The 22,333-nt window shown below is 38.0% G+C and overlaps 1 protein-coding gene across 3 annotated transcripts in view; it reads left to right on the forward strand.

Annotated features, from left to right (window-relative positions):
* LOC106876158 (uncharacterized) overlaps positions 1 to 22,333 on the forward strand; it is a 211,141-nt gene that overhangs the window by 117,977 nt on the left and 70,831 nt on the right. The window contains exon 1 of one of the 3 annotated variants that reach the window (XM_089364529.1): positions 6,628 to 7,319. The exons of the other annotated variants lie outside the window; for them this stretch is intronic. Within the exon in view, the coding sequence (XP_089220655.1) occupies positions 7,276 to 7,319 (44 nt within the window). The 5' untranslated portion in view covers positions 6,628 to 7,275. Of the gene's footprint in view, positions 1 to 6,627; positions 7,320 to 22,333 lie in introns of those variants that run through there. 3 annotated transcript variants of the gene reach the window in all.

The raw sequence follows: 22,333 nt of genomic DNA on the forward strand, positions 1-22,333 counted from the left end.
TGGTGCGTTGGAGGGGTGGTAGGTGAAGGGAGGCAGGAAGAGAGAGCAGGGGCATGGTCCACGGAACATGCTCTGGTTAGGGCTGTGTGGATAGTGGTGAGGAGATATCCACGAAGGATGAAGGGGCGAGCCATGAGTTGAGACTCAGTCTCAAAGTCATGGTTGTCGCTGCAGAGCCTGTGCAGATGGAGGAATTGGGAGTAGGGGATGGAGAGCTTTGTGTGGGTAGGGTGGGAGGAGGAGAAGTTGAGGTATGAGTGTGAGTCGGTGTGTTTGTGTGGATGGAGGTAGTGAGAGCGGAATGGTGCATGTTGACTGAAATGTTGAGAAATGCGACGGAAGTGTTGGAAATAGTGCAGGAGAATTCGAAGGCAGGATGGAAGGATTGGACAAAAGAAAGGAAGGAGTCTAGTTGTTCACAAGAGAGTGATGTCACACTGATACAGTCATCAATATGACAACCGTATAGTTCAGGAGTGGGATCAGCGAATCGTAAGAATATTTGGACCCCAACGAACAGGTTCGCATAGTTGGGGTTCATTCTTGTTCCCATGGCCACTCACGAGACTTGTTAGTAAAAATTCCCCGCAAGCAACAAGCAGTTGAGGAAGAGAACAAGTTCAGCCAGACAAAGAAGTGTAGAGGTGTCAAGTTGGGGTCTGGGTTGAAGGTCTAGGAAGTGTTTGAGTGCAAGAAGTCCTTCGTTGTGTGGGATCACCGTATATAGACTCTTGATATCAAGAGTGAAAAGAAATTTAGAGGGGCCAGGAGGGAAGGAGAAGAGATGGAGAGCATGGTTAGTGTTGCGGATGTGGGAGGGGGGAAGCCAATAGGGGCAATGACACGGTCAAGGTATTTTGAGATCAATTCCGTTGGGCAGTTACAGGCGGAGACGATGGGGCGGCCAGGGTTGTTGGATTTGTGGATTTTGGAAAGGAAGTAAATGATGGGGGGGGGGAGTGCGGACAATGAGGTGGGAGGGAGACCAGAGGAGGAGATGAGGTCATGGATAGTGGAGGACACAGTCTGTTGGTAGTTAGGTGTGGGGTTGAAGGGCAGAAGGCAATAGAAGAAGGTGTCTTGAAGTTGGTGGAGAGCTTCAGCCTTGTAGAGGTCTGCGCGTCACACTACCACGCCTCCACCCTTATCAGCTGGTTTTATGTTGTCTGATTTGGCAGAGTTTCTACAGCTGGATGCCCTTCCTAACGCCAACCACTCCGAGAGTGTAGTGGGTGCTTTTACGTGCCACCGGCACGAAGGCCAGTCAGGCGGTACTGGCAACGGCCACGCTCAAAATGGTGTATTTTACGTGCCACCTGCACGGGAGCCACTCCAGTGGTACTGGCAATGAACTCGCTCGAATGTCTTTTCACGTGCCACTGGCACAAGTGCCAGGAAGGCGACACATATACATATATATAAACAGACACACTTAAAAAGGAAGGAAGCGGGCTGTGACAAAGTATAGAAAACCGCATTCACAACAGACTGTACTACTCAGACATTATAAATGTATAGAGATGCACACACAGACAGTTGAAGCATTGTTTGGGTTTTTTTCTCACCTTTTTGTGCCCTTTTTATATATAAAATACTACAATTAGCCATCATTTTTGACAGCACGGGCTCAGCTAGTAATAGTAATGATAATAATGATAATAATAATATTAATTTTTATTTTTATTGAAAGAAATCATGCTCCAAAATACTGCGTTGGTTTATATACATATTTTAAATGAATCCTTTTAATTTTTTTTTTTTTTTTAAAGAATACCTTTTCCTATCAATGATTGTCTGTTATTGCAGTATTTGAGGTTATACAATAATATTCTTAGTACAGATTTCGGAAAGATTTCTGCCCGTCCCCACCCACCCCATTTTCTCCCAAATTTGTTTTTTTTTTTTTTTTTGCCAAAAATCCCCGTTTTTTGGATACAGAAGTTCAGGAAAATTGCCAAAACTGGGCATTGTGAAATTTTTCCTCCTCTTTCCCCCCAACGTCTTCAATTTTAACTTTTTTCCCCAACACTAACCCTAAAACCCTAACCTTAACCCTAAAACCCTAACCGTAAGTACAGAAATGTTTTGAAATTTTTGTCTGAATCATAATGTCCGCATTTTTCTGCATATTTAGAAGGAAAAAATTCCTAAAAAAAAAATTTATAAAGATTTTTGGAAATTATTTTTCAGAATCATAATCTCCGTATTTTTCTGCATATTTAGAAGAAAAAAATTCTGAAAAAAGTTAAAAATGAAGGAAATGGGGGTGGGGGTGGTAATTTAGAAATGTCGTTTTTAGCCAATTTTTTGCAGATTCATATTCCCCGTAGCCGAAAAGGGGGGTTTTGTGTCGAAAAAAAGAAAAAGAAAATTAAGAAAAGGTGGGGGTTTTTTTTGGGGGGGGGGCGGAAGTCTTGCCCAGATTTCAAATGAAAAAGTCACGTAACTTTATGACCTTTTCCTTTAAAACATACATGCACTTTTACATATTAAATATGAAGTTTACGGTATCAATCTGGCGGTGCTGAGCTAAATGTGTGGGTTTACGAGTTCAAACCTAGGTCAACTTTCCATTTCATCCTTCTGAAAGACAATAAAATAAAGTGCAAGTCATATGCTGGGTCTTAGATGTAAATGGAAAAGAAGACTGCTACCACCACCACCCTATCTCTGCGGCCCGCGTATAAATTGTAGCATTGCGCCTAACCATTGTTTGAAACACTTTTTTAAAAAGTCAAGGTGAAAAATTAGAACATTCAAATCTGCACGGCATTTCCTTACTGTAAAGTCATATATGTCAGTGGTACACTGTAATAAATCAGTCTAACACACATACATACATACATACACTCACACACACATGCACTGAGACAGACGGACGGACAGAGAGACAAAAGGGATGCCTGTGTGGCATAATTCAATGTTATGCGATATCTGTGTTTGTAGTATGTGTATACATACGCACATACACACATACACGCGCGCAAACAAACACAGATGTGGATGCTTGTAAGTCTTCTGTATAAAGCGCAAAGTACAGGTTATTGAAAGGTTTGGTCGAAAACAATTCACACACAAATTTATGTAAACACATACGTGTATGTACGTATGGGTGCACGCGTCTGGAGATAGATACACACACACACACACACAACTGGCACTCCGTTGGTTACGGCGTCGAGGGTTCCACTTGATCCGATCAACGGAACAGCCTGCTCGTGAAATTAACGTGCAAGTGGCTGAGCACCCCATAGACAAGTGTACTCTTAACGTAGTTCTCGTGGAGATTGATCGTGTCACACCCTTTGAAATACAAGCTGAGTGGACTGAAATAAAATACCCTAACCATTCACCCACGTTCCTTCACACACACACACCCATGTTTATAATATGTGTATATGTGAATGCGTGTATGTATACGTATGCCGGACAAAATATTTCTTAATCTCTAACATTTGTCAAACTTTCCTTATATATATATATATATATATATATATATATATATATATATATATATATAAAAGATAATAAGAGTGAAAAAACTACAGAAGGCTTGTGTTACATGGTTAAAGTATATATTTAAATTATGTCAGAAAAAATGTTATAAAATCTTTTTGGTATATAAACATTGTATTTTGAGAAATAACGGGTTTCGTGTTGTCTTTTCAAATTTCTCTACTTCATTGTAATATGTGTTCGCTCCATATATATATAATCACTTCTCTCTTAAGTTTTTATATTCATTACCAAAAAAATAGTCATTCATAAACTCCGTTTACCAAACAATTTTCGAAAGGAATAAAAACATTTCAGCAATTTATTTCAATGATTTTGATGGCCAAAAAATATGCTTCTTTTTAATTCTTCTCTGTGAAACTGACGATAATTTCCCTGAGTGCGTGTTATCAGATGTATTGACAGAATTGTAAGAGCGTCGGAAAAAGTGTATTTGTGACATTTCTTCTGGTTCTCTTCGTCCTGTGTTCAAATCTCGCGAAAGTCAGTTTTGCCTTTCATCACTCTGCGATCGATTATTTTCGTTTTGTTTCAAGATACATCTTGCGAAACTCGAGGATGCATCATCAGTGATGTTTCTGGGATGTAATGGAGTTTCGGATCTTTCACCATTAGACTTCCTCACCCAGTTGACCCAGCTTGCATTCTAGTAACAGCAAACCACTGGTCTACCCTTTTTAATCCAGAACTATCTAGTAGTCGCTTTTTCTGCAGTTTCAGAAATGGAATTTATTGCCCTTCTCTTTGTTTCACTAATAATTCTAAGCCCAGTCACAGCTTTGCAGAATGAATGACCCCGTATATTGTCCCACCTTCTCCAGGATCCTTGTTGTCTTTCATCCTTCTGCAATCGATTAAAATAAAGTACTCGTCAGCAATGCTTCTTTTTCATACTAAAAGTTACTATAGGTACACCCAAAATACTTTAGCCAACACTGAGTTCATTAATTAATCAATTAATAGATACACGAGACAGTCGCAGGCGTCTGTCTTGTGTACGGTGACAGTGAGGTTGTATAGAAACAAAACAGACTTCTACGACTGTCTCCTGTATCTAGTAATTAATTTACGAACTCAATATTGGCTAAAATAATCGAGTTGATGGTATCGACTAAGCTGCTACCCTTAAAATTGCTGACCTTGTGCCTAAATAAAGACAAATTGTTAATCTTCAGATTAGTTGGATCCACCAGATGTATTCGAGCCGTGACCATCTAGTTTTATTTTATTTTATTTTTCTCTTATATAGGGATAATAGCGTACAATGACTTGCGAGAGATTTGGCTGTTATTTCTAGCAGAAAGTACAACCCACAAGTAGTGTAGTATTTCTCTCGCATGCACACTGACAAAAGTCTTATGATATAAGAGAGAGAGAGATTGTTTAATCCTTCAGACCTGATCCAGTCACTCATTACAGAAATGCATAACTATGGAGTTAGAATAGTTTTTCTTAGTACATGTGTAACCCCCCGCCCCCCTCGCGTCTTTAATACACTTGTCACCCAACCTTGCTAACTCCTGTTTAAAATTACTATGACAACTACCCACCTGTGAACCACACAAAAATACAACTCTATGTGGTCACGTACCGTCTGCTAGATACGACAGTCAACAGGGAAGGATATAACAGGTCTTCAAAAGTGAAGGAAACACACCCATGCCCGAAAATAAGATCTGGTCACCTTCGTCAGCGTTGGTCAGGGGCCAAACACACCTTTTTGACTCCTTCTCCTCCCACTTCATCGTTCTTATTTTTCCTTTGCTTCCTCTTCTCTTACCCTTTTCTTCCCATTTCGTCGTTGTTTTTTCTCTTCTTCCTCCCTTCTCTTCTCTTACTCGTTTCATTTACTCTTTTTTCTCCTCTTTTCACCCTCTCCTATATCTTTCTCCTCCCCTTCTTCCCTATTCTTTCCATTTTTCTCCCACTTGTTCTTTTCCTCCTCCTGTTCCATCCTCTCTCTCTCTCTCTGTTTCTCTTTTTCCCATTCATTCTTTATTTCCTCCTCCTCTGTCTTATTCCTTATTTCTCTTCTCTCACTCTCTTTCTCTTTACTGTTGTTCTCTTCCTTTCACTTCTTTCTCTTCCTCACTAATTTTCCTTTCTCTCTCGTAATCTTCTTCCCCCTCTTCCTTCGCCTCCGACACGCACTAGCTGATCTATCTCCATCCGTGCGAGAACTGGGTCAGAACAAACCACCGTCACCACTATACTCGTTATCACCGACAACACCACCACAACTGCTACTATCCATTCTACCCCTCTCCCACCTCACCTCACCATCAACTAAGCCGACTCAGTTTCACTACTATTACTACTAACAGAGCAAGTGGTTGTCTCCTGCACTGACCACTCTCACTCAAGTCTACACTCAATCTTCTCATCCTATCACTCTTACGATAAATGTAAGAAGCAGAGAAAATGAAGAGCTGAGATAGAGAGAGGGTTCTCTTATGCTATGTCATCTTCCACTTCCTCTCTCTTAGTCTTTCTCTTCTCGACACCTGTCCTCTCTCCCTTTTCAACCCCTCTTCCTTCTCCTCGTGCCTACTTCTTACTCCCCCCCTCCGTACTGCTTTCTAATCTCTCTCTCTCTCTCTTCCTCAACGCTTTCCTTTTTACCTCTTTCTACTACGTCTTTCTAGCTCTCCGTCATCCCTCTCATCTTCCCATTAATATTACAGTCTCTCTCTCCCTCCACCAACACCCCCATCGCATTCACTGCCTCTAGATGGCGTAAAGATTCCTGTAAAAGGAGGGGACAGGGTTACCGCAAAATAAAAAAAACATTTTTATTATAATTATAAACACTATAATTAATTATTTTTGTTTTCTACGAAGACTTGGTTTTTTTTCTGGGTTTTTTTTTCTGGATTTGCCTTGCTTCGTCTTCCTGCGATAACCGTATGTGTGTGTTTGTTTATTTTTGTTCCCCTCCCCCCACTTTCATTCACTTTTCTACTTAAGAACTATGTTTAAAATTGCAATTAAAGGCCGAAAAATAATTAACAATTATATAAATATATCTCTTTTAATTTATTGTTTTATTTCGTTACTGTAATAATGCGGGGGGGGTATGAGGAAGACGTTGCGTGTGAGAGGAGTGTAGCGTATTTTATTCAAATGAAAGAAGACGCAAACCAAATTTTTATATATCCAGTGGAGTTGTGAGGGAAGAAAAATAGAGACAGAGAAGAAGAGATTGTAACTGCTAGTGTTTATTGTGTGTGAATATATATAGAGACAGAGAGAAAGAGACAAAGAGACAGACAGACAGAAAACACCTAGTGTTTAATTGTTATATTATTACTATTATAATATAGCGAGAGAAGTGTATGAGCTTGTGTTTCATATATATATATATATATATATATATATATATATATATATGAAATATCGATACAAGGATGTATGTATGTCTATATGCATCTTGGAGCGGCACGTGTAAATTCGATAGATAGATAATGTGTGAGTGGTGCGCCTGTTTTGCAACAGAAACGACAGTTGCAGCCACGTCTTGGTGAAGTTTGTCGGGGAAATTATTAAGAAGTAGAAGTAAAAGAGAGGAACTAGAAGGGGAAGAAAAAGGAAGGAGAAGCAGAATTAGAAGGTTGAAGGAAAAGAAGAACGAAGAAGAAGCCAAAAAAAAAATCAGTATTACAAGGTTGCAGCAGAAGAAAGAGAGGAGAATTTGGCAAAATCCGAGCGACGATATGGGACCATATTATCAATATATTATTACCTGAGAGAAGTTAGAAAATGTCTGTCTTTGCTGACAGCAACGATGTAGTTGGCAATTCTGCGTGAGTACACAGGCATTCTTAGATACTTATAATTAATTCCTTAATTATTTATTGTTCTAATATTAATGTTGTTGTTGTTGTTATTTTAAACCGTGGAAAGCAGCCAGAATATTTCATTACTGTCATCTTCTCTGGATTAGTGTTATTGTTTATTAAAAGATTATTCGCTTCCTTCGCCTTCATACACTTTTGTCTCTCTTCCTCTCCCGTCTATCTTTCTATTTATTTATCTCTCTATCGTTTATCCATCTTTATACCTATATATTTATCTTTCATTCTCCCTAAATATATATATATATATATATATATATATATATATATATATATAGACACTAACAAACACAGGCAATATTAGACAATATAGGTGATATTACATATAATGTATATATGTCAGTAATATGTCTTAATAACACGTACATAGTTACTTGTTTATAGAGTAATAAATTAAGCCCATCGGTTAGCATATAAACATACACACCTACATACACACACACTATGTAGGTGTGTGTGTGTGTGTATATGTGTGTATATACATATATAGGAACTGTGTTTATAATTGTGGATATTTCAAATGTATGCGTATATATTGTATAATATCTAGGTAGTCTACATATAACGTTTGTGTAAATATAAATGTAAATATAAATTCTATACCGTCAACCCCATCAGATCTACACAGACATTGGATGAGAAAGACTATTTACCTTTGTGAATGTCAATGAATTTTGTAGTTGAAACATCTTTAATAGACTTACAGTCAATCGTTTCAACGTGTGTGTGTGTGTGTGTTCGATTTTGGTGTCATTATTACAAACCATTCAAGTTTGCGTGTCACCTCTTTGATTGAATTCTTGTTCGGTTTTTTATGTCCTTTTCTTAAATAATCCTTATTAAGTTTTCAATTCAGATAAATTTTATGTGTGTGTGTTTGGAATGAAAGAAATATAAATTGAATGAAATGCGTACGTTTTTGTATGCATATATATATTTATGAAATAATTACATATGTGTATATATACAAATTAATTGTATGTATGTAATTAAATATATTATGGGTTAATCTATGATCGATAAAAATCCCCCGACATATATGTTTACATGCTTGGATAAAGCGAAAGCTATAATGGAGAGAGATGAGAATACGTTGATGATGATGATGATGATGATGAAAGTAGAAATGTGACACTGATTCACATGTCTACTCTCCCACCAGCCCCCTGTCTCTCTCTTTCTCTCGTATACTCTCTCTTTCTTTCTGGTATTCTGGTACTCTTTTCTCTCTATCTCTTTCTGTCAGTAGCTTTCACTTTGTAACATGTAAACACAACAGTTTGTGTGATATGACAATGTGTTTGTGTCTGTGTACGTGTGTACGCGTGCGCGCACGCGTGTAATGACTGTTATAGATGTATGTATACAGATATGTTTTGTGTTTATATAAAAACGTGTGTGTGTGTGTGCGGACCGATCGATAGATAGACAGAAATGAGTGTATGCGTATATGGAACTTACATAATATAAGGTTTGCGAACCGATTAAAATCTCGGTAATTTTTATTGTAAGATCGCCTTTTTGTTTAGTTATTTACTGACTTGGACAGTGTGTATGCATGAAATATATATACATATATATATATATATATATATATATAGGAGAGAGAGTCCTTCCTGTCAAGTGTAGTGTTTCCTCAATTTTCGTGTATGTGTGTGTACATACATACATACATACATAAGCATAACTTTAATGAAAATGTATACTGTTTAGCCCCAGGCTAACTGATCCACCAGATCTATGATCAAAACCCTTTCAGTTGCGACCATTATGCCTTATGCATTATGTGTATTAGAAAACAGTAGTCCCTCTCTTGGAGTGTAAATTATAATTTGAGGGCGACTTCATTGTTACTTAAAGAGGTGGAAATGGTCTTACAGGAAAGAAGGGTCAGTCCGACCATGCGAACATTATCTTAATTCACCAACGAACTAGCTAGAAATAGCAGCCAAATCTCTCTTGGGTCGTACACTACTATAATATTTAATAAGTGCACAGTAGCTCATACAATCTCCTAAATACTGCTAAAAAAAGATGAGATGGTCGCAGCTGGAACGCCTTTGATGATATGTCAAGGGTCAATGATGACCTGTAGCTAAACAGCAACAACTGTTTAAGTTGTCTAATGTGTGAAGCCAGATCGAACAAGCGATCCAACCGTGACCGTCTCTATTTTTATGTTTTTGCTCGCAATGGGTGCATCTACGGGCACATTATAGAATGTTTACCTTAAGATATGATTTAACTGTTATTTCTAAAAGGCCGATTGACCATGCAAAGGTTCTATCCTTTGCGATAGTATAGTTTAACCCCCAGGTCAGCCAGAACCACTTGGTGGACCTATCAAGGTCAAAGACATAGCCCCTTCCTCCAGACCTAACCAATACAAACACAAATGATCGCGATGTGTCCTTTAAGTTGACCCCGCGTCGGCCCTGATTGAGCAGAGCAATGAATCAAAGGCTTCTCAGCCATGACCACCTCAGTGTTCGTCTCGGGCATTATGTATGTAGTACTATATTACCAATATGTCCTGACTTATTTTCTAGGTATACTGTAACTTAGAGGGCAATATCCAATCAGTGTTTCCTAGGTATAGTAGGCGATTTAGTTGCTATTTTTAGCTTGTCATGTGCCTATATATATTTCTTGTTGTTGTTCAGCTCCAGAAAAGTAAAGAACCTATAACAAAAAAATAAATAAAATGTCCTTTCACTTTTAAAGCAGTAGGGTGTGGTTGTGAGAAATTTGATTGTTATTACTAGCAGGTTGAGCGACCATGTAAAGTTTCCTTTCTCTATTGGCTCAATTAAATACCAGTTATATACTAGGGTTGATCTAATGGCGTGTACAGCCTTCTTCCTCTAATATTTATGGCTCTTGTGCCTCTCGTAGAAATAAATAAATTGTGGAACAGTGTGTAATAGTTTCTCCTTAATGGCTGACTGATGATGTTAGTGGGGGTAGAAGAGGGGGCATGACTGGACCCTAATCTATAAAGATCGATACATATACAGACATGTTGTGCGTGTGCAGGGGGACGAGGTAGGGAGGACTGGTGATAGAGCAGGAATGTTTTAATGGAGTCAAACAAAATTATGGTTGGCAACTGCGTGTGTATGTGGTTCTAGGTTTGTGTGTGTGTGTGTGTGTGTGTGTGTAGTATGTATGAGTGTGTGTGTGTATATATATATATGTGTGTGTGTGTGTGTGTGTGTAGTCTAGAAATGAGTCAGAAAAAGCAGGCACTGATATTGGTTATATAGAATGGGTATATATTATCATTATTGTTGTTGTTATTTATTACTATTGTTATTGTCGTTATATATAAATATAAAAATATATAGTCGTTTTCATACAGGGGTTATCTCAACCCCTATGTGGATCTGACTGATAAAGTGGCTGATAGAATATATTAAATCTATTAAGTGTGTGTGTATATATATTTATAAATACATACATTTATGTATATACACACATACCCGTTATATATATATATATATATATATATATATATATATATATATATATATATATATACATACATACATGCACGTGAATGTATGCATTGTATGTATATACATATATACACATGAATATAAGTGTGTCTGTCTGCATATCTGTATGTGTGTATCCCCAGTCTTTCAATGACATAATAGTATGTGTCTGCACCACTCACTTTGTTATTGCTTAGCCTGTCTGCCTTTACCTTTAAGGTCTTGAAAGGCAAACATGAGTTGAGCTACTGTCATCACCTCAATAAACCACATCAATAGCTGTTGTTATTGCTGTATGTCGATATTGTTGATGGAGTCAGTCATAATGGTGGTGGCTGTAGTGGAGGATTTACAATGTGAGTTTTCATAACTAGATAGGTGAACTGCATTGGCTAACAACAACAACAACCTGATACTGTTTTTCATATCTCTTAGTCTTTTCTCCTCTCTCTCCCGCCCTTTTTTTTCGTTATCTCTCCAAAACAGGTACACTGTCTTTCTTGTCTACACATACACATCTACATGCACAAGCACACTCAAACTCGTGTGTATATATTTATATGTATACACATACATGTGTGTGCAAGCGTGCATGTATATATGTGTGTGTGTATACTAACACACACACACACACACACACACACACACAGTCCATCATCAACAGATCTTGAAATTTGTTTAGAAACAAATTTCATAAGTAAAATCAGGTTACGAAAAACAGTAGTAAACATCCTTGATGATGATAATAATAATAATAATAATAATAATAATAATAATAATAATAATAATAATCCTTTCTACTATAGGCACAAGGCCTGAAATTCAGAGGAGGGCACTAGTCGATTACATCAACCCCAGTGTTTCATTGGCACTTAATTTATTAACCTCGAAAGGATGAAAGGCAAAGTCGACCTCAGCAGAATTTGGACTCAGAACGAAATAATAATGACGATAATAATAATAATAAATTGTTTCTAATTTAACCACAAGAGGTGGTTTGTCTATGCCAATGGACCTCACCCATTTTTTGCCAATAGATCCCTTTGAGTCCTATTTTACTCAGGTTTACCTCCTTAGCCATAATCATTCTACTGTATTTTTATGATTAAATAGTATTAGGAATTGTATTAAAAAGTTAACATATTTTGTGTATTGTAGAAGTATAAGCAATCTTTTACACATTAATTTTAACAGCAAAATCTTATATGGACCATGAATGAGAACCAGTGGTCTACACCAGGCCTGGCCAACTCGAATTACATTGCAGGCCACGTCAATTGCAGAAAGATTTTTGAGGGCCGCTTGTATACTTGAGCACTGCTGACAGAATTGAAAGCATTTTGTTTTCTCATGCTATTATTACAATAATGAATGAATGATTGTTGATTCAGCATGAAATATTATTGTTGAAAAACCAGTAGTATCTTTCTTTTTTCACAATCTTTAATTTTTGATAAAGATTTTTAAATGTTTCTTTAAATAAACCCATTTCAAGAAAGTATCAGGTGGACTGTAAGATAAATGTCTGCGGCCCGCAGGCCTCAGGTTGGCCAGGCCTGGTCTACACCATTGACACCAGTAGCAAACTTGTACTTCATTCTATTGAGCTCAAAAAGTTAAGTTGATCTCAGTGGTTAACAACAACAACAATAGTAACAATAATAATAATGGTTTCAAATTTTGGTACAAGTCCAGCAATTTCGGGGGAGAGGTTAAGTCGATTACATCGAACTCAGTTGTTAAACTGGTACATTATTTTATCGACCCTGAAAGGATGAAAGGCAAAATTGACTTTGGCAGAATTTGAACTCAGAGTGCAAAGGCAAGAGCAGCAATTTTGATGGTAGGGGATTAGTTAATACCATTGACCCTAATACTTGACTGGTACTTTATTTTATGTACCACAGACAAATGAAAGGCAAAAATTGATCCCCCCCCCCCCCCCTACAGCAAGATTTGAACTCAGAATTTAAAGAGTTAGAAGAAATACTACAAGACATTTTGTTCAGCACTCTAACAATTCTGCCATGCCACTACCCTAAATAATAATGATGATTCTTTCTACTGTAGGTAGAAATTTGTACCTGAAATTTTGGGGGAGTATGTTCATTGACAACATCAACCCCAGTGTTCAACAGGTACTTACTTTATCAGCCCCAAAAGGATGAAAGGTCAAGTCAACCTCAGTAGAATTCAGAGCATAAAGTTGGAAGAAATGCTGCTATGCATTTTTCCTAGTGTGGTAATGATTCTATCAACTCATTACCTTAATAGTAATGATGATGATGATGATGATGATGATATGCTAGAATTTGCTTCTTGCTTAATCCTGTCTTGATCAACATTTTGTTGTTGTTTAGTCCCAGACCAACCTTGATCCAGCAGACCTTTAGTTAAAGGTGTTGCACCTACAATGATCTACATGTGTTTATTTTTAATTATAATCAGTGTTTGTGTATTTAGGACTGCATTATATAATGTGCCCTTTTTATGTAGACAGTATGGTGTTGATCTGAGAGGGATTTGACTATTATATCTAGCAGGTAAGTACATAGAAATTATAAATATTTTTGCCCTCTTAGCAGTTTTTCTCCACCTGAGGTCTGGTCCAAACTGAATTTCAAGCACCCTAACTCAACTCTGTGTCTAACAACAGAAGTTGCTAAGTCAAAAGTTTACTAAGACCTGTCTCAGTTAATGCATGTTCCAGTTGATCCCTGGTACAACTGACAAGGCCTTTGTGTGTCCTCAGTTTCAGCAGGATGCCCTTTAATGTCTCCAGTCTCAGCAACAATGGTTCCAGTTACAAAATAAACAAAAGAGATGGTGAGTGGACAACTTTGAAGGGCTGGGGGGGGGGGGTCAATGTTTAGTATGAATGGCCAGTTAGTTTGAATCTGAATGAGCTTTGGTTGTTCAAGTCAAACAGTGAGATAGAAATTACTAAGTTGTCAGAATTATAATAGCAATAATGTTGATGTTGTCATGGTTGTAGCCTCAGTTTTTGTTCTGATCAACAATAACCTTGTAGACTTACAATGCTATACATCCACTACTACTACAACATCCAAAACAATACTACTTCAGCACTAACCCTAACTACACTAAACTCTCCCACTCACTCAACTCTAACACAACTCATAAAAATATCAGCATCATCATCCTTATTAACCCCAAACATGTTGTAAACCTTCAGACTATCAGAGGTATATACAGACATAGTACTCCTGCCTTACTTTTGTCATCACCACCAGAAGTATGTTCAGACAGGGTCCATCTATCCTACCTTTTGTTGCAGACATGTAAACTGGGTATAAACTGACATACTCTGTTGTGGACATTATCGGGTGCATGGACTAACATACTCTCCACTGTTCTATCTCTGTTGTAGACACTACCATTGGTATAGACAGACATACTCTCCTGTCCTACCACTGCTGTGTTCACCATCAGAGGTATGTTCAGAGTCCATCTGCTCTACGACACAGCCAGGGGTGTGTACAAACATAAATAAATAATAAATAGAAATAATATTGTAGAACAATGAAATAAGAACTAGGACCCCTAAAATGGGGTGGGGGTACCACATAGGCTTAGTCAGGACACCCTATCCACAACTTCAAATTATCCTTATACAAGTACTTCTCTCAGTCATTGCTGAGTGAGGGAACCCCACATAAGCTCTGGTTATCCTGATACACCAGGAACAAGTACAGTCTCCCAGTCCTTGCCACCAACCTGCAGTCATGTAGTTTGCATGGGCCCATTTTACTACTCCCATCCACATTCCATTAAGTTCCCCTCTATTATCACAATCCTTTGTAAGTGTTACTTAAAGAAATTGATAAGGGTTTACTGGATACAAAAAGCTTTCTCCTCAAACTCCTCAACTATGTGCATGACATAATTTCATTTATCATAGCCCTTCCTGTTCTTCTTTGCCTGAGGAAGGTTGTAGGGATGATCTTCACTATGGACTCAACTAACAGCTGGATCCATTCCACACATGATAACTGATGTTCAACAGACACCTACAAATAACACTATGTAACAAAACTTTTATTTTTATTAAAAAATTTTTTTTTTTTTTGGCTTTGGTCAGTAAGTGTTATTTCCTGTTTGCTTCTATCCAGAAATCAAAGGAAATGACCACTATTTCCTTCAAAATTTACTTTTATGACCAGGACATCAATTTTTTCCATTACATTTCAGACAGATTCAGCACTGAGTTTCCAAAGCAGAAAATATCTTTATAGTAAATATTCTGCTCAGTACCACAGATTTATTTGTCAGTTGCTTGACCTTAGCCACTTGAGCATGTCCTTTAGTGGCTGACAATATGTGCATCTCTGATCATAAGCAGGAGTAGTGTTAGAGCATCATAGCCATGTGTTGAGAGGGATTCTCTGGAGTTTGAATAAATGTAACAAAAGCAAAGTTTGAAGGAAATATTTGCCATTTTTCATACTTTCTAGAGGTAAATAAATAAGAAATAACAGTTGCTACCCAAGGACAAAAATCATGTAATCAATATACAGGTACCAATGACATTGTGCCAGACAGTTTCACCACCTGGAATGCATCTTGGGTTTAGCTGCTGACAGTATAGCAAACCTATGGAATTTATCTAAAACAGACAAAGTCCTTGTGAAGCATTGCTAGATCCAGAACTTTTCAAAATTGTCCTTTCTAACTTGAAAGTCCAACAAAAGATACTTCTTCAACTGTCCTTGTCAACACCCAGAATAACTTACACTTTCCATTAACCTATATAGAATGTGAGGATTGACTTTCCACTGACCATATTGTCAAATTTCTAAACTGTAGAGGATTTTGCAACATTCCAGATGCCAGAAACATATCTTCTGTCTCTGTTTGACCTAGGACTGCGGCATGGTCAAAAAAATTAGCTGCAGTTAGCCTTTATTTATAGCACATATATCTGTTCAGTGTTATTGCATACAACTCTCTACAGATATATCAACCACAGTACCTACCTGTACACCATCATCCACAGCATCCTAAGATTATTTTAGAGTGACCATTGGCAGCAGAATGGATCCCCATCCATCAGAAACGTCCCTTCCATAAAAAATGAAATTATATATGCTCTGATTTGGTTGTCTTTGCTAGAACAAGGTTTGACAGTCAGATGTTAGTACACTGTCAATGTAATGTAGACATAAAACACTTCCACCTTTTTCAGGTACAGCTTCTTCTAAAGCCATACCTCCCTTTATAGGTTTTCTCTACCTAAGGTATGGTCCAAACTGGACTTAACTGGACAGTGTCTAGCAACAGAAGCTGCTGTTCTTCACAAACTTTCCTCTCCAGCTGCTAAGTAAACAAGTTCACTGACATGCCTCAGTTAATGCATATTCCAGTTAAACTCTGTTATTGCTGACAAGGCCTTCCTGTGTCGCCAATTTGAGCAAGCTTCTTAATGTCTCCAATCTCAGTAACAATAACTCCAGTTACAAAACACAGAAAAGATGAAAAATGAACATCTTTGATAGACCGAGGAAGATAATATTTAGTGTAGGCAGCTACTTAGTTTAGATCTGAGTGAGCTTTGGCTGCTATTTTTCACAGGTCAAGCAACCATATAGAAATTACCAAAAATTGGAAGTGCTCTGAAGGTATTGCAGTTGTGTTCTGGGGTGTTCTTTCATAGGTGTATTTTAGTTGTGTTCTGGGGATGTTGTTCTGTGTGTGTTATTGTTGTGTTCTGTGCAATGTCTCAGTCTTTGAAAAAGTGCTCAGGCAAAGGCATGAAATATTAAAAATCTAGTCTTGTCACAGTGTTAGTCATGAAAGAAGAGTTAGATATAAATAGCTACATGGGTAGATTGACAAACAGATCGCAGATGTAGATGACCAGGCACTTAATTCTAGAGACCCAGGCAAGCATGGAAAAATAGATGTTAAATGATGATGATGATGGTGATATATAAATATATATATATTACATCTGTGTTTACAAATCTAATGAAAAAGTACTCTATACACAGTTTTCTTATTAAAACTGGAGTAATAACAGTGTAATATCTCTGATTTTAATATATGTATGTATGTGTGTATATATGTATGTATATGTATATAGCGAAATCGTGATGGCACCAGTACCAGTAAATCACTAAGAGCACTGTCCAAGCGTGATCGTTTCCAGAGCACCAGCTGTCTGGCTTTCGTGCCGGTGGCACGTAAATAGCACCATTTGAGTGTGACCGTTACCAACGTCGCCTTCCTGGCACTTGTGCCAGTGGCACGTGAAAAGACATTCGAGCGAGTTCGTTGCCAGTCCCGCTGGACTGGTTCCTGTGCGGGTGGCACGTAAAATACACCATTTCGAGCATGGCCGTTGCCAGTACCCCCTGACTGGCCTTTGTGCCGGTGGCACGTAAAAGCACCCACTACACTCTCTGAGTGGTTGGCATTAGGAAGGGCATCCAGCTGTAGAAACTCTGCCAAATCAGATTGGAGCCTGGTGTAGCCATCTGGTTTCACCAGTCCTCAGTCAAATCGTCCAACCCATGCTAGCATGGAAAGCGGACGTTAAACGATGATGATGATGATATATATATATAGTGTAGTAAGAAGCTTGCTTCCCAACCACATAGTTCCAGGTTCAGTCCCACTGCATGGTACCTCGGGCAGGTGTCTTTTACTATAGCCTTGGCCCAATCAAAGCTTTGAGTGGATTTGGCAGATGGAAACTGAAAAGAAGCCTGTCATATATGTATGTATACATTTGTGTGTCTCTGTTTATCCCCCACCATCGCTTGACAACCAATGTTGGTGTGTTTACATTCCTGTTCGGCAAAAGAGACCAATAGAATAAGTACTTGGTTTACAAAAATTAAATCCTGGCATTGATCTGTTTAACCAAAAGTGGTGCTCCAGCACGGTCACAGTTAAATTACTGAAAGTAAAAAAAAATATGTATATATATATATATATATATATATATATATATACACGCACACATACACACATGGTTTTCTGGTTTAATAAATAGATCAATATACATTGGGTTTTTTCTTTTTTCCCCCCCCTGTCAACTGGATGGAGAGATGGAAGGTTAGAGTTAGACAAAAGTACACACACACACACACACACACACACACACACACACACACATATTGATACAGGAGTAAAAATTTACTGTTAACTGATTTTTAGGAACCTTTTATTTTCTTCACTGGAAAGAATAGAATACAGTTTGAGAGAGAGAGGGAGAGAGAGAAAGAGAGAGTAGGGAGTGATATTCTAAAAGGTAAAATACCTGGACTAAAAACAGAACAGGCAACATAAACAGATAAACTAGTCGAGATGACAGGTAAATAATGATGGGTCATTGTTTACAGGGTGTCACACACACACACACACACATGCAGATCTGCTGCAATTTCTTGCACTGACACGTGACTCACTGACACAGAAATAGTTCCTCTAACTGATGAAGACGTCACACATCCTCTCTTCCAGGATTCCATCTATTTTCCTCTTACCTTTCTCTCCCTCTCTTCCTTAATCTCTCTTCCTCTCTCCTCCCTCTTCCTTTCACTCTCTCTTCCTCTCTCCTCCCTCTTCCTTTCACTCTCTCTCTCTCTCTCAACGAAAGAAGAAACACAGCAGACAGACAGAGAGAATGTGAGAGATTTCAGGAAGGAGGGGGGTGCATGCTTCCTTCTACCATTTTGTGTGTGTATGTGTGTCTGCTGCTATGGCTGTATGTGTGTGCTTCCTTTTACCACTGTATATGTATAATTGTGTTTGTGTGTTTGTATTTCCTTCTACACTGTGTCTTTGTGTGTCTATGTGACTGATCAAATCTATTTACCAGGAATATAGAACATGCGAATCCAAAGACACTGTCCTCAGCAGCATACACAAAATGAAAGTATGTGTTTATAAATAACTCCATGTTTATCTATCAATCTCTCTCAGTCTCTCTCGCTTTCTCTCTCTCAATATATATATATATATATATATATATATATATATATATATACACACGCATCTATGCAAATAGATACATGCACTGCTATACATACACATATTTACACACATACATCTATATAGATACACCCATACACGCATCCTTCCATCTATACATATGTATATATACTCACTAATCTCTGGTAAATAAATTCTCTTATCTGTAGTCCTTCATTTAACTAGTGTCTAATTCCCTACATTAAACATTTCAGTCCTCCCCCTTCTCTTTTCTTTAGTGAAATCCTAGTAGTGTTACAAGAGAGTTTTTACATGGTTGTTTGATTTGTTTGAAATAGCAGCCAAATCTCTTGCAAAATCATACTTTGATGTCTTTAATGAAAAAAAAAACATATGGCATAATGTAATCACAGATACCCTAAAAACGCACAGGATGGTCATGGCAAGAATGCCTTAGATCATAGACCTCCTGGATCAAGGTTGGCTCAGTGGCCTAACACCAACCTAGTTATGTACAAACAGGTTTTATCTCACTACCAGACTATGAAGATAGTGCAAAAATGTGTGTGTGTGTGAACTGGCAGTACTGTTTTTCCATGAATGCATGTTAGTATACATGTGTGTGTGTCTTTGTATATGTGTGTGTATCTATGTTTATGCATGTGTGCTTATGTATGAGTGTGTGTGTATGTATATGTGCATATCTTTCATCTTTTGCTTGTTTTAGTCATTGGACTCTGGCCATGCTGGGGTACTGCCCCGTAACGGTTTAGTCAAATGAATCAACCGCAATACTTATTTTTTTAAGACTGGTACTTATTCTATCAATCTCTTATGCCAAACTGCTAAGTAACAGGGATGTAAACAAACCAACACCAATTGTTAAACAGTAGTGAGGGACAAACACAAGCACACAAATATACACATACACACACACACACACACACACACACACACACACACACACACACATATATATATGTATATATATATACACACACATATGTGTCAAGCCAAGTTGTGGTCAGTGCTGGTGGCACATAAAAAGCATTTATTACACTCTTGGAGAGGTTGGTGTTAGGAAGGGCATTCAACCATAGAAACCAAACCAAATCAGACGGGAACCTAGTGCAGCTCTCTGGCTTGCCGGTCCCAGCCAAACTGTTTAATCGATGCCAACATGGAAAACAAATGCTAGATGTGGATGATGATTCTGAACACACACACACACACACACACACACACACACATGCGATGGTCTTCTTCAGAACTTCTGTCTACTAAATCCACTCACAAGGCTTTGATTGGCTTGGGCTTTAGTAGAAGACACCTGCCTCAGGTGCCACATAGTGGGACAGAACATGGAACCATGTGGTTGGGAAGTAAACTTCTTACCACACAGCCATGCTTGCACCTATGTGTATATATGTGTGTGTAAAGCTTATATAGACTTATTATAGAATAGACCTTCTGAGTAATACCACAAAACATGGGTAACAGAAAGACCATGACTGACTTCTGCCTAATTAAGATAACAGAGTTCACATCTTTTTGTTACTTAATGATCTCTAAACTTTGTGATACTTTGTTATGTGATTGGTGGAACCCTGCTGGTTCCTTGCTGACTATGCTTTGCCACAAATGGATTTCCCACTGACTTCGCCAAGACCATTGTTTTTAAATCTGTCTCCCAACATGTTACACCCAAATGAAACCCACAACTCCAAACTATGCTATTCGGTAAAGAATACTGGACCAAGTCACCATTATATCCATAACTGGGAGCTATCAAGTGAACAGGGACACCTCTATGTAATTTCTTGATCTGCTAGAAATGCCAACCAAATTTCCTCAAATCACGCCTTACTATTATAAAAAATGAAAGATACATTGGATAGTAGTTTTAGATAAACTGCTGCCTGAAAAATTAGGTGGAATAGTCAAGGGTGGAATACGTTTGTTCATTAGTCTGAACTACTACTATTGTTGCTACTTGCTATGTAACCATTATGAAAATAAATGCTACCTTCCTGTATGCAGGGTTGGGTGTGCAGTTAAGAAGTTAAACTTAGTCCCACTGCACAGCTCTTTGGTTTTGTACTTTTTACCATAGCTTTGAGTTGACATATGCCTTGTGAGGTCAAAACTGAGGAAGGTCATCATGTTTATAAGTGTGGCTTATAGGCACAGCCATGGCTGTGTGGTAAGAAGTTTGCTTCCCAACCACATAGTTCTGTATTCAATCACACTGCATGGCACCTTGAGTGTTTTCTACTATAGTCATGAGCTAACCAAACCCTTGAGAGTGGATTTGGTAGACAGAAACTAAAAGAAGCCTATCGTGTATGTCTGTACATGCGTATATATATATATATCTGTGACAACTGGCAATTAGTGTTGGTTTGTTTATGTCTAGGTAACTTGGCAGTTCAACAAAAGTGGTCAATAGAATAAGTACCAGGCTTTAAAAATCATAAGTACTGATGTTAATTTGTTTGACTAAAGCTCTTTAATGTGGTGCTCCAACAAGGCTGCAATCCAATGAGTGAAAAAAGTAAAAAGTAAAAGATACATATTGTGAGTTAACATGATATTGAGTATTCCTGTATTTTACTGACAAAGAACAAGAATTGCTGCTTCACTGCATCTTGAAAAAGATTTGTTGTATAATGAAGATCTGTGAAGTGTGGCGGATAGTAAGGTCCTGATAGTTTGTGCAGGCAGGTGGAGTCAATTTGTAATTAGACATGTATATGCGTGTCCTTGTCTTGACATTGCATGCTAATCGTAAACAAACTTCACCATCATATGAGCAGTGACATGTTTGTGTTATTCTGTGGAAATATGCTCACACTAGGAGGAAATTATTACTTTGCTTGAGAACATGTAAGGGTTGGTGACAGGTAAAGCACCCATATATAGAAAATGTCTGAGTTTTGAAGATTGTAGCAAATCGGTGTACATGCAGCAAATTGGCAGAGTCAATAGAGCATCAGATGAATTGCCTGGCAGTCTTTATTCTGACCCCTTGTTGTCTGATTTCAAATACCAACTTGCCTTTCAAGTGGAATCCATTTTGTGGACCAATGCATGGCACCTGGGTACCACTAATGGAATCCACTCTGTTGTCACCCATTTTAACACCCCATCTGGTTTTTTAAATGCCATTAGCAGAGTTCACTCTGCTGCAACCTTGCTGGCCATGTCTCTGATTTGAGGACAAGTGACCCCTGTACTCCCACAAGTCTCAGAGGCCCTTTGAAAGAGTTGTGAGTGCTGTTTTTAATCATTTGACTTAACCTTTAAAACAGAAAAAGCTTCAGGGCTAATGTTAGTCCAAATCACAACAGCATGTGTGTGGGTCTAAACTGAAGACCACCTTCCCATATTCCACCTGTCTGTGAGGATCTGCAAAAGTTATGGGTTCTGTTTGTTTTTTTTTTTTGTTTGTTTTTTTCAATAACTGGCAGATTTGATTAGCAACAAATGGGAAATTCACACATACAC

This window comes from Octopus bimaculoides, chromosome 16 (genome assembly GCF_046866305.1).
Source record: "Octopus bimaculoides isolate indiv1 chromosome 16, ASM4686630v1, whole genome shotgun sequence".
Taxonomy (NCBI): domain Eukaryota; kingdom Metazoa; phylum Mollusca; class Cephalopoda; order Octopoda; family Octopodidae; genus Octopus; species Octopus bimaculoides.